Source organism: Danio rerio, chromosome 17, assembly GCF_052040795.2.
Source record: "Danio rerio strain M-AB ecotype USA chromosome 17, GRCz13ab, whole genome shotgun sequence".
In the NCBI taxonomy this organism is placed as follows: domain Eukaryota; kingdom Metazoa; phylum Chordata; class Actinopteri; order Cypriniformes; family Danionidae; genus Danio; species Danio rerio.
In genome coordinates, this window is record NC_141037.1 from 58,060,001 (window position 1) to 58,075,000 (window position 15,000).

At 37.8% G+C, this 15,000-nt stretch overlaps 1 protein-coding gene across 2 annotated transcripts in view; it reads left to right on the forward strand.

Moving 5' to 3' along the window:
- Positions 1 to 15,000, forward strand: part of ift43 (intraflagellar transport 43 homolog (Chlamydomonas)) — a 50,796-nt gene that overhangs the window by 4,410 nt on the left and 31,386 nt on the right. For both annotated transcript variants that reach the window (NM_001442971.1, XM_087288439.1), the window contains 2 exon segments: positions 2,006 to 2,107; positions 7,914 to 7,984. In NM_001442971.1, coding sequence (NP_001429900.1) covers positions 2,006 to 2,107; positions 7,914 to 7,984 — 173 coding nt within the window.

Here is a 15,000-nt window from a genome sequence, read left to right on the forward strand (position 1 = left end):
ATGAAGCACTAACTCAAGAACAGCTCGTACTGCTTAGTCAGCTGTAGTGAACAGAAATAAGCTGATCTGCTGCTGTTTGTGTGCGTTTAAACGTTTAATTAAATGTACCGTACTCTCTTTGCGTCGAATGTAAACAGAGGTGGCGCGTCATGTTACCATAGTAACAGTAAAGGAGGACCACATGACTTCTTTACGCCGAGCATGTATTTACAATGTAATCCGATGTTTTTATATATAGCTGTAAAATAGTGTCGATGCAAAATAATGTTCGAAAACATCATATATCGTCTTTGAGAACAATATAGTTTCATTTACACTTACCGGCCACTTTATTAGGTACACTATACTATTACCTGGTTGGACCACTTTTGCCCTCAGAACTGCCTTAATACTTCGTGGAGAGATTCAACAAGCTACTGGAAATATTCATCAGAGATTTTGCTCCATATTGACATATTAGCATCACATAGTTGCTGCAGATTTGTCGGCTGCACATCCATGATGCCAATCTCCCGTTCCACCACATCCCAAAGCTGCTCTATTGGATTGAGATCTGCTGACTGTGGAGGCCATTTGAGTACAGTGAACTCATCGTCATGTTCACCAGTCTGAGATGATTGAGCTTTATGACATGCTGCGTTATCCTGCTGGAAGTAGCCATCAGAAGATGGAGACACTGTGCTCATAAAGGGATGGACATGGTCAGCAGCAATACTCAGGTAGGCTGTGGCGCTGATGCTCAATTGGTACTAATGGACCCAAAGAAAATCTCCCGACACCATTACACCACCACCACCAGCCTGAACCGCTGATACAAGGCAGGATGGATCCATGCTTTTATGTTGTTGAGGACACATTCTGAGCCGACCATCTGAATGTTGTTGGAAGAAAGATGAAGGTCCCACAATGCAATTCTGAGGAAAATAATACAATAATGACAAAATAAGCAAATCTTACCTTACAGTGTACATGTTAAAATAAAAATTTTACAAACAGTGTTATTGTGTATTTTGTGTCTATCTACAGTATGTCTAACTTGACAAGCATACAATAAAAAACATCTAAAAAGTCTTTTAAAAACTGCTGTAATGATTGCACACTTTAACTCAGGGGTCACCAATCTCGGTCCTGGAGGGCCGGTGTCACTGCAGGGTTTAGCTCCAACTTGCCTCAACACACCTGCCTGGATGTTTCAAGTACACCTAGTAAGACCTTGATTAGCTTGTTCAGGTGTGTTTGATTAGGGTTTGAGCTAAAATCTGCAGGACACCGGCCCTCCAGGAACAAGTTTGGTGACCCCTGCTTTAACTGATTACACATTCAACTTCTACATAACTTATTCATGGATTTAAAACATCCCAGTATAAAACACTATCCTTGTTTTGCATCTTCAGAATATCAGGAGTGTCATGTGTTGTGTTTTTTCCCCCCCAAATTAGTAGCATCATTTATTCATTCATTTTGCTTCGACCTTGTCCCTTAATTATCAAGGGTCACCAACGCAGAATGAACCGACAACTATTCCAGCATATGTTTTACGCAGCGGATGCCCTTCCAGCTGCAAACCAGTACCCATACACACTCATTTACACACACTCATACATTACGGCCGATTTAGTTGATCAGTTCCCCTATAGCGCATGTGTTTGGACTGTGGGGGAAACCGGAGCACCTGGAGGAAACCCACGCCAACACGGGGAGAACATGCAAACTCCACATAGAAATGCCAACTGACCCAGCCAGGACTCAAACCAATCAACCACCTTATTGCTGTGAGGCCAACATGAAAATATATGTTGAAGATGTAAATAAAATGAATACAATGCAATAGAATGAAGAATTTCACAGTTTTGAAGACGCTAATGAAATACAATAATGGCTAATTTAATAAATTAAATATATTCTCGTTAACTTCGGTTCGCTACTGCGTCACTTCTAGCAACAGCTTGAATATTGCTGACGATGGTGATGCTGATGATAATGAAGTATTATTATTGTTGTTCAGGTGGCTCGGTCAGGCAGAAGAGCACGTCAGTCGGCTGAGATGATGAGCGCTGAAGACTCTCGGCAGAGGAGATCCTCTTCATCAATCAGCACTGCTGCAGAGGTCAGTCTCACACACATGAGCTGTGCTCGACTCCAGTCATTCCTTTACAAACATCAATTACTGACGCATGAAGAAAAAGAGAATTTTCACATTTACCTGAAAGCTTCAGACATTCTTGAAGAAGTTGTCCTGATGAGCTCTGTTTCCAAAGCTGCACTCCAGTTCTAAAAGAGTGACATACAGGTGAAGTCAGAATTATTCGCCCTCCTGTGAACGTTTTTTTCTCTTTAAAGTATTTCCAAAATGATGTTGAACAGATTCACGAAATTTTCACAGTATTTCCTCTAATATTTGTTCTTCTGGAGTAAGTCTTATTTGTTTTATTTGGGCTAGAATAAAAGCAGTTTTTAATAGTTTTAAACCCATTTTAAGGTCAATATTATTCACCCCTTCAGCAATATTAGTTTGGATAGTCTCCAGAACAAACCACTGTTATACAATAACTTGCCTAATTACCCTAACTTTACCCTAATTACCCTAGTGAAGCCTTTACATGTCACTTTAAGTTGAATACTAGTGTCTTGAAGAATATGTAGTCCAGGGATTCTCAACCAGTGGGCCTCAGCGACCCTGCAGGTGGGCTGCGAGATTAAAATGAACTCTCAATATTTATATATTAGTTTTTTTAATGAAAGCCTTTGATTCTCTTGTCATGGTTCGCTATGGATGTGTATTGCTGTTCACAATTTTAAATGGATTTTTTAAAATCATTTGACAGGGAAGCGAGTGAAATATCTGACTGGAATGTGTGTATATCCAATTGATAATTGCCGGCTACAGCACACACACACACTCTCTCTCTCTCTCTCTGTCCTCCAGAGTTGGCATTTTCAGCTGCAGCCTCATACATTGATGCAGTCTTCATGACTGACATGGAATACACTGTGTTTTCCACCAAGGCTCCAGGAGTGCTGGAATATTTGGGTGAATTGGCAGTGGGCTGGTTATAGAGACCAAAACAAAGACAGACTTTTCGACATGGGGCACACATTTTCAAAGGATAATAACTGAATTTAGCTTTGTTTTTCAGACGAGCAGATATGTTCATGTAGCAGTTCTTAAACATCTGCAAACATATCATGGTATTTTTATGCTTAAATGTCAAAGATTGACATACAACACCTAGGGCTACGGTGACGCAGTGGCGCAGTAGATAGTGCTGTCGCCTCACAGCAAGAAGGTCGCTGATCCGAGCCTCAGCTGGGTCAGTTGGCGTTTCTGTGTGGAGTTTGCATGTTCTCCCTGCGTTTGCAAAAATCCACATTATGTAGTTTGTTTAATTAACAAATATTACAAATATAAACATTAGCTGAGCAGCTTACAGTGTATGGCTCGATCTTCAGACACACTCTGCCCTGTTTGTATCAACCCAGGCTCATTGTGGAAACGTAGCCCCGCGGACGTTTCTGCGGACCGCGAGATACGTCCCGGGAGGTACGTATTCGAGCGTTTTTTGTTTTTGCGGATCCGCAAGAGGCCGCTGTGTGCGCTTTTTTGCAGCTCGGGCGCTTCTCGGGAGCGCGCGCCGTTCTCGCGCGAAAAGCCGCCGGATCGGCCGACCCGGCCGCCCCGCCCGCCCTCCTCTTCCTCCTCCTCCTCCTCCTCCTCCTTCCCTAAACCCAAGCGACGGTTTGCAAAAGCCGCCCAGAAAAAGCAAAAAAAAGCAAAAGCCCTCGTCATCGATTTCGACCGCGTTTTCGGATCCCGCCACGTTCTCGCCCTTATTTTTCGGATTCTGTTTTTCGTCTTACCTGATTTCTGTTTCTGGAACCGCTGTTCCCCAGACTCGATCCCGGTCGTCGTCCCCGCGGCCGGCTCCTCCTCCGGGGGCCTCCGCTCCGCCGACGCAACGCTGTGAGCTAAGCGGACAAACTGGTTGCATTGGGAAAGCCCTCCACTCGGAGGCGAGCGCGAAGAGGAGCAAGGCAGCGCCACACCGCCCCGCAGCGTTCGCTCGAAAAAAACTAAACGCGTCCGTACGTACCTCCGGCCACGTAAATCGCGGTCTCCAGAAACATCCGCGGGGCTACGTTTCCAGAATGAGCTTGGGTTGGTTTGTATCGTCCATCTGGCAGCCTCTGTTTGCTTACAGTCATCATTGGAGGGTCTGGGTGTTAAAAAAAAAACCCTATCCAGTGTTTTAAATCTGGACTGCAGAATCTAGTTTAACCACTAGCTGTCAATCCTACATACGACAACTTTAAAGTCCACATGAACTGAACAGTGGGCGTGGCTTTTTTTCACTGTGAGCTGATTGGATGTAGTAAAGTAGGCATTTCATTCAGAAAGATGACACATATTTTGGGAAAATGCTTTGACTATGCAACAAAGCACTCTGGGAAAATTGACTCCCCTTTCGTTATGTTGGGGGCTGTTTTTACCCCATTGACTTTCATTATAATCACATTTATTGATTGTAAATCCATTTTACATAGCTAATACTGTCATAAAAGGTCAAAATATATCCAGTGCACAATAACATTTTATATTGAAAACGGGTAATTTTGTGTGTGGGTTTTTCCCCAAATCAGTAGCATCGTGAGTTTGGTAATTTAAAGAGTCAGTCCTGGATAAAACAAAATACTAGATTTGATCAGGACTGAGGTTAATTTAACTGATTTATGCAAAAAAATGGTAAAATAGTGAATAAAAGACAGATTGCTTACCCCTGAAATAATGATAATGTTTCTTAACATTGTCAGTTTTGAAGGTCTTCTTTAAAGAGGTAAGTCACCCAAAAATAAAAATATACTCACTATTTACCTTCCCTCAATTGGTTCCAAGCCTTTATGAGTTTCTGTTTTCAGCCATTCTATAATATTGAGATATTTTGAAGCAAGCTTATAACCATTGAGTTCCATAGTGAAAACAAACAGGTTTCCAACATTCTTCAAAATATCTTCTTCTGTGTTCAAAACTCAAAAATGTTTGAAACAAGTAAAGGGTCAGCAATCAATGTTTGTGTGAACTATCCCTTTAAACCCGCATGCAGTGTAAAGCGAGTGTATCTGTCCCGAGCGCTGGTTTATTCTGGAGCTCTATTTTAAGCGTCTTTGACTCGGTGAACTTTTCTCTCTTACACACGAACTGAAGATTGTTGAAGGCATATTTGGCGGAGCTGTCGCGTTACTGCAGGGCATCGGCATCCATGGCATGCCATCTTTGGTCGCTCTGGGTTCGTCCCCAAGAGTGCTGAGAGCCGTGCATCAAGTCTGCTCGGAATCCAAGCTATGCTTTTTTTCTGCAAACTTTCCAAATTAGGCTGCGTTTTCCGATGTAAAAAGCCGGATTCTTGAGTCCCCGGCGACCTCACATCTACATGAAATACATTTTTCTGACATGATGAGCGACAGGCTGGTTTTCCACATGACTCTATAGTCAGGGCTTTGCTTATTCTTTAAAGATGTATGTTTAATGTTCCTGAAGCGAACACATCAGAGCTGATGGTGTTTAATATAACGACGGAATTTTGTGGTGATATGATCATTATATATGTAAATGCTAAATAAGTGTGATAATATAATCAAGGCAACTGATTCCAAACCTTTCCTTTTTTGTAGTATTAACTGTCCTAAGTAACACTTATTTTGTTTAGCCTTTTTATTTAATGCCATAGGCCTCATTCAGTCAAGACCTCAATCGAGATTTCATGTTCAAAAAAGTTTTGTTTATTAACATAATAAATTGAATTCTCATTTTGATATGTTATATACACAGTATATACTGGAGCATAATATCTGAAACCAAGAACAGCAGTATGCAGCAAATGTGAATGAAAAGATGAGCTCCTAATATCATACACACACAGACACACACTCACACACACACACACACACACACACACACATAGCCGAAAAGAGAATGAATGAATGAACCTAGGGCTGCAAAATTAATCGAAAAAAGATTGCGATCTCGATTCGACCCTACACACGATCTTAATTCTGCTTTTCTATGATTCAGCCAATCATATTTTCACAGTCAAGTAAAAAGCATAATGGCGGGCAACACGGACACCTTTAAATGGGGTTAAACGAGTCGCATACTGTATTTATAAGATATAATTCATCCAAAAATTACATTTCTGTCTAAATGTAATGATGAGCTGGCCGTGAGCTGTTTGTTTACCTCAAAGAGAATGCGCATGCTTGCCCGCCATGTCTAGTAAACAAAACCTGCATAGGCTGTTAATAACAGGTAATAAAGTTGTAAAATACGTAAAAAAAAAGTTTGTTGCACAGAGCGATTGTTTGTGAGCCGCACAGGAAGTATGAGGCCTATATTATTATATTATTTTTGTTTTACAATATGTTTACCAATAATAATAGCCTATACTCATATTAATCTTTCTTTTACATCTCTGGAATCGTGATACTCATTTTAGCCAGAATCGTGCAGCCCTAGCAACACCTTTAACTTTGTTAATTTCTTCAGAGTTTACAGCGGCTATGTCACAGTTAATTCTGCAACTCGCATGTTAAGTTATAAAATAAACAGTTAATAATAGAAAGGTAATAAGCTAATTATTATGTGGCAGTTGTTATCTAGAACAAGTGTTATTAGCGATTCATAAAATAACCACTTGAGTGTGAGTAAATGATGAGAAAATGTTCATTTTTGTGTGAACTGTCCCTTTAAGGAAATCATTTGAATGCTAGTTATTAAAAAAATGCACCCCACAAAATATGAATTATTATTAACATAAGAAATATACCCAAAATTATATATTTTTATGTCTCAGTTTGCTCATGGTTTTGAAGGGAATGTGCCGCGTCCTGTTCCCGCAGCCGTCCTGACATCAGGATTTACAAATGACCCTTCTGAAGGAACCCAGCAGCGGAAGTTTATTTGCGCTGCTCTGCTTTTTATGTTGGAAGTAACTGAATTCCTGCAGGGCTCTGGATTATTTGCAGACCCAATTTGGTAATGAGAAATGCCTTGTTTTTTCCCCCTAAATGCATTTGCCGGTTGCCCACCCTTGTAGTGCCCTGAGGAATTCTGTCATCTTAAAGCTGGACTGGTATTCAGATGCTCTCAGATCTGCCATCGTAACCCAATTGACTATTTTCAGAATTAAAGAATGGGAGGGATTTTTTTTTTTCCTCTGTGAAGTTATTTTGGGTCATGCCTGGTCAGAGCCTTTCCCACAGTCAAACACCCTGTAGACCCCTTCAGTGGTCTTTGAGAATATAACTACTGTATATGAATAAGCCGCTCTTCATATACAAATTCAAAATGCTTTATTGGCATGACATTTTGCTGCATTGTTACCAAAGTGTTTTAACAATGCAGACAATAAGGAATAGATTATATTTTTTAAGTTTTAAAACAATTATTTATATATTTTTTATAAATTTTATTTTTTATATAAGATAATTTAAAAAATAATAAGTTTTATATATTATATTATATTATGTATATATATATATATATATATATATATATATATATATATATATATATATATATATATATATATATATATATATATATATATATTTACTGTTGTTTTAATGTATAGCAAATAGGCATAGTGGGAAAGTAATCGCTCTTCCCAAGTGATCTAAATAAACAATATTGGTCTAATATCTGAAATATTCAGACATGCACATTTGATTATTTTAACCAGTTTATAAGTTGTAAAGATACTGTAGGTGTCTCATTGTAAATTCTTCACTGTAAGTGTCTTTGGTTAGAAAAGTCATACATTTAAAGGTAAATGTAAATCAGGTAATGTGCCTGACTCTGTGCTCATGCAAACTTGAGATATGCTGTGAATGAACTGATTGTTGTGTGTCTTTGATTGCAGGGTCCTCCTCCGAAACCCACCCGCCGTCAGGGAGGATGGGCAGAGGAGAGCTCTACTACTACTAATGTAAGGTCAGTACATCTCTGTCTGTCTGTTTATCTGTCTGTCTGTCTACTTGTCTGCCTGTCATGATTTTCAGAGTGCTGTTTTTCTTCATTGTTATTTAATTCTGTGTCCGCTGTTGTGATGCTCAGTCTCCACATGATGGCAGCGTCTCCTGCTAAATGTGTTTTACTCCCTACTAATGTCAGCATCTATTACTGTAATTTACCTGCCAGCAGTAATGCATGAAAAAGGATATACAGTAATAGAGATAGTAAAGGGTATACAGTAATAGAGATAGTAAAGGGTATACAGTAATAGAGATAGTAAAGGGTATACAGTAATAGACATAGTAAAGGGTATACAGTAATAGAGATAGTAAAGGGTATACAGTAATAGAGATAGTAAAGGGTATACAGTAGTAATATAGAAAAAAAAAACATACTTTTATTTTTTTCAGAATGAACCGCCAACTATTTTAGCATATGTTTTATGCAGCGGATGCCTTTCCACCTGCAACCCAGCACTGGGAAACACTCATTCACACACACACACACACACTCATACACTACGGCCAGTTTAGTACATCAGTTCCCCTATAGCGCATGTGTTTGGACTGTGGGGGAAACCGGAGCACCCGTTGGACACCCGCGCCAACACGGGGAGAACATGCAAACTCCACACAGAAACACCAACTGACCCAGCCTAGACTCGAACCAGCGACCTTCTTGTTGTGAGGTGACCGTGTTGACCACTGAGCCATCGTTTCATCCAGATTTAATTTTAAAAAGTGTAAATAAATTATATGAAAAAACAGGTCCAAGTATATGCGTTTATTTCTGTTTGTTTATGGTCAGGATTCAGGTCCAGGAGCTGGAAATATAAAAAACTACGCAGAATTTCAATGCACTATGTGTGATATACATTTTAAGGTTTGTTTGTTTTCGCTATAGCAATGCCAAGATTAAATTATTGCAGATATTGCATTCATACATCAATACAAAATACAACACAATGAACCAAAAACTTCTAATAATAGGACATCCACAAAATACTTTCCTACCGTACTTTAATGATTACATTCCGTTTTTGTACTGTATTTTTTTTTACAGTGAACCCAGCATTTATATTAGTGTACACTGTGAATGCTCCATGCTGAAAGCATGCTAGCATTTTCCTGAACGTAAGCATTGGCCGGGCTACTTAAAGGTCAAGAATGTCGCTTCTGAGCGTGTGTGTCAAACTTATCTAGATTCCGCTGGCTGGAGGTGTTAAAGGGCTTCTCGACGCATTGATTCTCCTCCTGAAACAAAGTAATCGTCCCCTCTGAAGAAGACAAGGACTTTTTTCTTCATCTCAATGTCACCCCTCGTGCTCAATCACCGGCGCTCTGTTCCCGCTAATCCCACAGCAGAAATCCCGGGATTTGCAGATCTATCACTCCTAATTGACACTAAATGATCTGTCAGTTTATTGATGGAGCTTTGAAGCCAAGTTGTCACAATATATTTTATCCCCAACAACTTTTTTTTTTCTCCAGACAGTTCAACCATGATGCGTTACACAGGGCGGAATGGAGAGAAGCGGAACGAGTGCTAAACAGACTGAACACCTAATAGCATCTATTCACTTCATCTTTATTTCTCTAGCACACTGGTCACCAAACTTGTTCCTGGAGGGCCGGTGTCCTGCAGATTTTAGCTCCAACTCTAATTAAACACACCTGAACAAGCTAATCAAGGTCTTACTAGGTGTACTTGAAACATCCAGGCTGGTGTGTTGAGGCAAGTTGGAGCTAAACCCTGCAGGGACACCGGCCCTCCAGGACCAGGATTGGTGACCCCTGCTCTAGCACCTTTACAATGTGGATTGTGTCAAAGCAGCTGAACACAGAAGTTCTAGTAAACTGAAAGTGTGTCAGTCCAGTTTTTCAGTTTAGTTCAGTTTAGTGTGGTTTAATATTCACTGCTGAGAGTCCAAACACTGAAGAGCAAATCCGTCCATGCACAGCTCCACAAGTCCCAAACCAAGCAAGCCACACTCTTAGAAAAAAGGTTTTTGTACCTTAGTAAAAGTTGTACCTTATATAATACAGAAAAGCCCTCTTAAGAGACTGTTCTGTGGCTTTTTTGGTACAATAGAAATGAAGATACACAATTGTTCTCATAAAAAGGTACAAAAGTGTTGGACAGCTCCTGCTTTATTACAATATCGGAAAATAAATATGACAGGAAAGGCAAAGTGATTTTATGGATAATTTCTATATAAAAACATGAATTATCATTTAAATCATGTTTAAAGAAACTCATAAATATTCATTATTACGTTCTATAAAACAAAACAACTGGTAAAACTAAACTATAGCTATTGTGAACTAAACATTTAAGGCATTTTATTAAACATTCGGTGAGCATTTTCTGATAAATACAGTTTCATTATTGATATCCGCTCCTTTTGGCGTTTGCTTTCCACTACACACGTGAGCTGGCAAAAGTGCTGCATATGCAAAGTGTTCATGCACACATATTAGTATTGTAAAACTAATCAGACATTGTTCATTTCTCGTTACAATACTTGTGCAAAATTATGTTTCTATTATAAAATAAATAAATTAAATGAACATTTAAGTGATTACAAAGGCATTGTGTGAAAACTGGATAAAAAATGTGTTATATTGTAGATATTGTAGATGTAACATTTTTGTGAAAAGTGCTGTGAAATGTTCAGCAAAAAATAGATCGTTTGATTAATGTTACAGTATTTTAATTCTTTATTGTAAATGGAAAAGGTGCATTTACACAATAAGAATAAACAAAAACATTGTTTAAAATGTATTTGATGTTTTATATTTACTGAAAATACATTGACGTAATTTGCATACACTGTAGCACAATGCCTTTAAATAGTTCTTGAATGAACACATTTGACACTGTTAAGGTACAAAGTGTCTTGTCACTGTCAGATCAGATTCGTACCTTTGATGAAGGCACAATATTGTATCTGCAGGTTTTAAAAACCAAAGGTACATTTTGGTTTCCCATGGTACAAATCATGACCTTAAAGGTACAAACTGCAATAGCACACATTTGTTTTTTTGTCTTAAGGTACGATTCTGTTGCGTAAAAAGGTGCTGCCCTAGTGACAAGGGTTTGTACCGTTTTTTTTGAGAGTGCAGTGGCGACATCTACGTTAGCATTTACCAATCTTCAATCACATGAGTTGTTCTTTTACCTAAACGTTAATGAGCAGTCCATTTGTCTTGAGTTCAGTTTATTATTTTAACAGCATCACTGAAATGTACTGCAGAACGATTAAAAGCTATCAATGTATTTTTAACATTTTTTCAAACGTTTATGTGCTTTTTGCTTTTTTAGAAAACTACAACAAAATACAGAAGAGAAGAAAAAAACAAACAAACAAACAAACACCCAATTCAATACACAACAATAATAATACATAATAAATACAGTACAGACAGACTATGACAGAACAACAGAACACAGAGGGACAAATGCACATGAAGGCAAAGTATAATTCAGCCGGTCAGGTAATGCATGAAGCAATTATAAAGTGACATCGTTATGTATCACCAGAAAAATGCATAGTCCTGACTATAGTTTTATTGTCAAATAATAGTTTGGGCGCATTATTAAGAAGATCATTATAGATTATGAAAGCGTGGTCTGATTCTATTGAAAAACTTTCTTATATAATAACTAGATAAACTAAAGCATACTGAAAGATAAATAATATTATATTAGAGGTGTATAAAGGTCACTTCTCACCCCAGAGTTTTTCTTGTCCTGTGTATTGTTATTTATTTATTATTTTATTGTATTGTATTTGTTTTATTTTATTTATTTATGTATTTTCATTTAATGCAAACCCTAGCTTGTATATAGTTTTCGCTAGCTATGTATGCTGGCTTTGTTCTGCAATAAATAAATAATCACACAAAAAAAAGAATATTATAGATTATGAATGGTGAATATTAATTACACTGAGTTACTAAATGGCCCAAGCATTTTTGAAATTTAATCGTTTTGTTGCTTTAACCCTTTGACTGTCCCTCTACCAAAGGGTTGACCATATTTTTACTGTTTTTACTGTTTTTATTTACTGTTTTTATTGTAAAAAAGACAAGAAAACATTTTAAGTGAGAATCTGAAAAAATTTAATGGCTTCAAAAAAAGGTTATTTAGTTTTTAAAAATGTTTTATTTTAAATATTATTTTTAAAATAAATAGGTCTTGCGCTTCATATTTTTCTTAGTATATGTATTAAGTCCGGTACTTTTACCATAAACCAACACATCAACCATTTGGTAGAGGCTGATACTTTAAAAATTATGGGATGTGTTGACCATGTTAAGTAACATTAGGAGTTAAGAAATGCAATGCAAACATTTTTTTCTTGGTGGGGTATAGTTAAAGGGTTAAATCATATCAATGCATATAATCTTAAGGTTAGCTGAACGCTTGCTTTGGCCTTGTCATAGACTTGATGTTTTTGGGGATGCACAACAGCAATTGTTGTCAGAATCCAATAGGTGGCGCTAAACACCAGCAGAGTGAGCAAGAATCACGGTTAACTGTGAAGAAGGACGTAGTCATTAAACTGGAGCTATTTATTGCAGTTTTTTGACAAGAATTTTGGTTTTGTTGAACCTTATGTTTATGCATCATTTTAGATAAATGTAATCTAGTGGGAATATGGAGGAGGACAAGCTGAAAATGAGCAAATATGTAAGTCTGGGTCATTTTAAAATGTTTTTTTTTTTTATTGAGATTTATACATCATCTGAAAGCTGAACAATGCTTTCAATTGAAATGGTTTGGTAGGATAGGACAATATCTGGCTGTGATACAACTAATTGAACATATGGAATCTTTGTTTTTTTTCTGATAAAATCAACTTGTGAAATGTCCAAATTAACATCTTAGCTATTCATATTACTAATCTAAAGTTGAGTTTTGATATATTAACATCAGCAAATTTACTAAATAACTTGATATAAGATGATCTTCATATGACACACCCCAAAAAAAGATGTTTCTGCTTGTTTGGTAAGACTTTATTTTGATGGTTCCTTTTGCACATTTTGTTGACTAAAGTTCCATTGCAACTACATGCCAATACTTCTCATTTGAGTATTAGTAGACTGTCTGCTTAATATCTGCTGATACTGCTGCTTCAACAGACATTTAATTGACTATAAGAAACTTTGCAAGTACATGGCAACTTACACTAAACCCAACCCTAACAGTCTACTTATAATCTATTGAGAATTGGCTGGCATGTAGACGCAATGTAACTTACATTCAACATAATGCGGTAAAGGCACCATCAAAATAAAGTGATACCGTTTTATGTTCAGTCCACTTAAATTTGTTAAGTTAACTTGCTTGATTTGTGTTGGGACAACTTAAATGAATTGTGTGGAGCCCTGCATTTTTCACAAAGTATTCTAATGATCTTTGGCAAAAAAGAAAAATCAACCATTTTGACCCGTACAAAGGTCAAGGGTCACAAATAAGATTTAGGGCCCTATCATACACCCGGCGCAATAAGGCGTGTTTCTATGACGTGTTGCTATTTCCATACCATAATTTTTCCGTTTTCCGCCACGGAAATCATTCATTCATTTTCTTTTTGGCTTAGTGCCTTTATTAATCTGGGGTCGCCACAGCGGAATGAACCGCCAAATTATTCAGCACGTTTTTATGCAACGGATGCCCTTCCAGCGGCAACCCATCTCTGGGAAACATCCACTCACACTCGCCACGGAAATTTAAATAGCAAATCAATTTGCGCCACTTTGTGGACTCATAGGGCTCTATTTTGATGGTCCATGCGCAGAGCGCAAAACGCAGGGCGCAAACGCTTTCAGGGTGTGTCAGGACGCATTTTTGCTAATGTAAGGACGGGAAAATCTGCTTTGCGTCGTGGCGCATGTTCTAAAAGGGTTGAGTTTATTTTCTTAATGAGTTATAGGTGTGTTTTGAGAATAAACCAATCAGAGTCTCATCTCCCATTCCCTTTAAGAGCCAGCTGCGTCACGCCAAGAGCGCATTCACTATTTACAGGACGCAAAGTAAGTCTAAGTGGAAAAACTGAGCATTTCACAAGCAAACAGTTCACAGAAAACTGTTAAACAGAGCATCTACTGCGTGAGAATGAGAGATAATGGATCTATAAATAAATACTTTAGTTTGTTAAGCGCAAATATTCGTTTCAAAACTATTTCTGAATTCAGTTCTAATTTCCAGCAAACGAATAAATGAACAATAATAACAAAATGTGCTCAAAAACCTGAGTTATATCCTAAAACACATGCTGTGCTCCATATGGTCTAAAACCTGACAGGTGGACAAATCTAAGCTTGTTTTTAATAAAACAAATATAAATATGGATATAATAAATAATACTGCTAATAATAATAACATTATACAAAAGCAAATTGTTATGAATGAACTGAAAAAGCCTCCCGAGATGAAGAAGACATAAAAGCAGTGATTTTTCATATTTATGTCGGCTAGAAAATAATATGTTTTGTAATATTTTAATCCTTTATATTTATATCCTATATTTATTCTTATTATATCCTATATATATCCTTAATATTTACATGTTTTCATATGTAAAGATATTTATTGCTCTCTTGTGTGTATTAAGCAGTGTGTAAGCGAGGCGCAACTCTGCGCTGGAGTTTAGACCGGGTTTGTTTTGTTCTAATGAAAAATCTATTGTAGTTTCTCAAAATAGCGACGCGCCAGCAGTGCGCCTCAGAACACCTTCCTTTTTAGAGCAGAACGCCTATGGGTGCACAAATGAGCGCTAATGCATTTGTTATTTAAACAGCGTAGCGCAACGCCTCAAAACGACTCTTGCACCAAGCTGAAACTACCAAAACACTATTGCGCTGCGCCTTGCGCCACACTGCACCGGGTGTATGATAGGGCCCATAGATGTTTCGGTCTAGATAAGAGACGTGTTAAGGTGCATTGTTGGCGCGTTGCTGTTTTAAGGAACTAAAATAGACTGC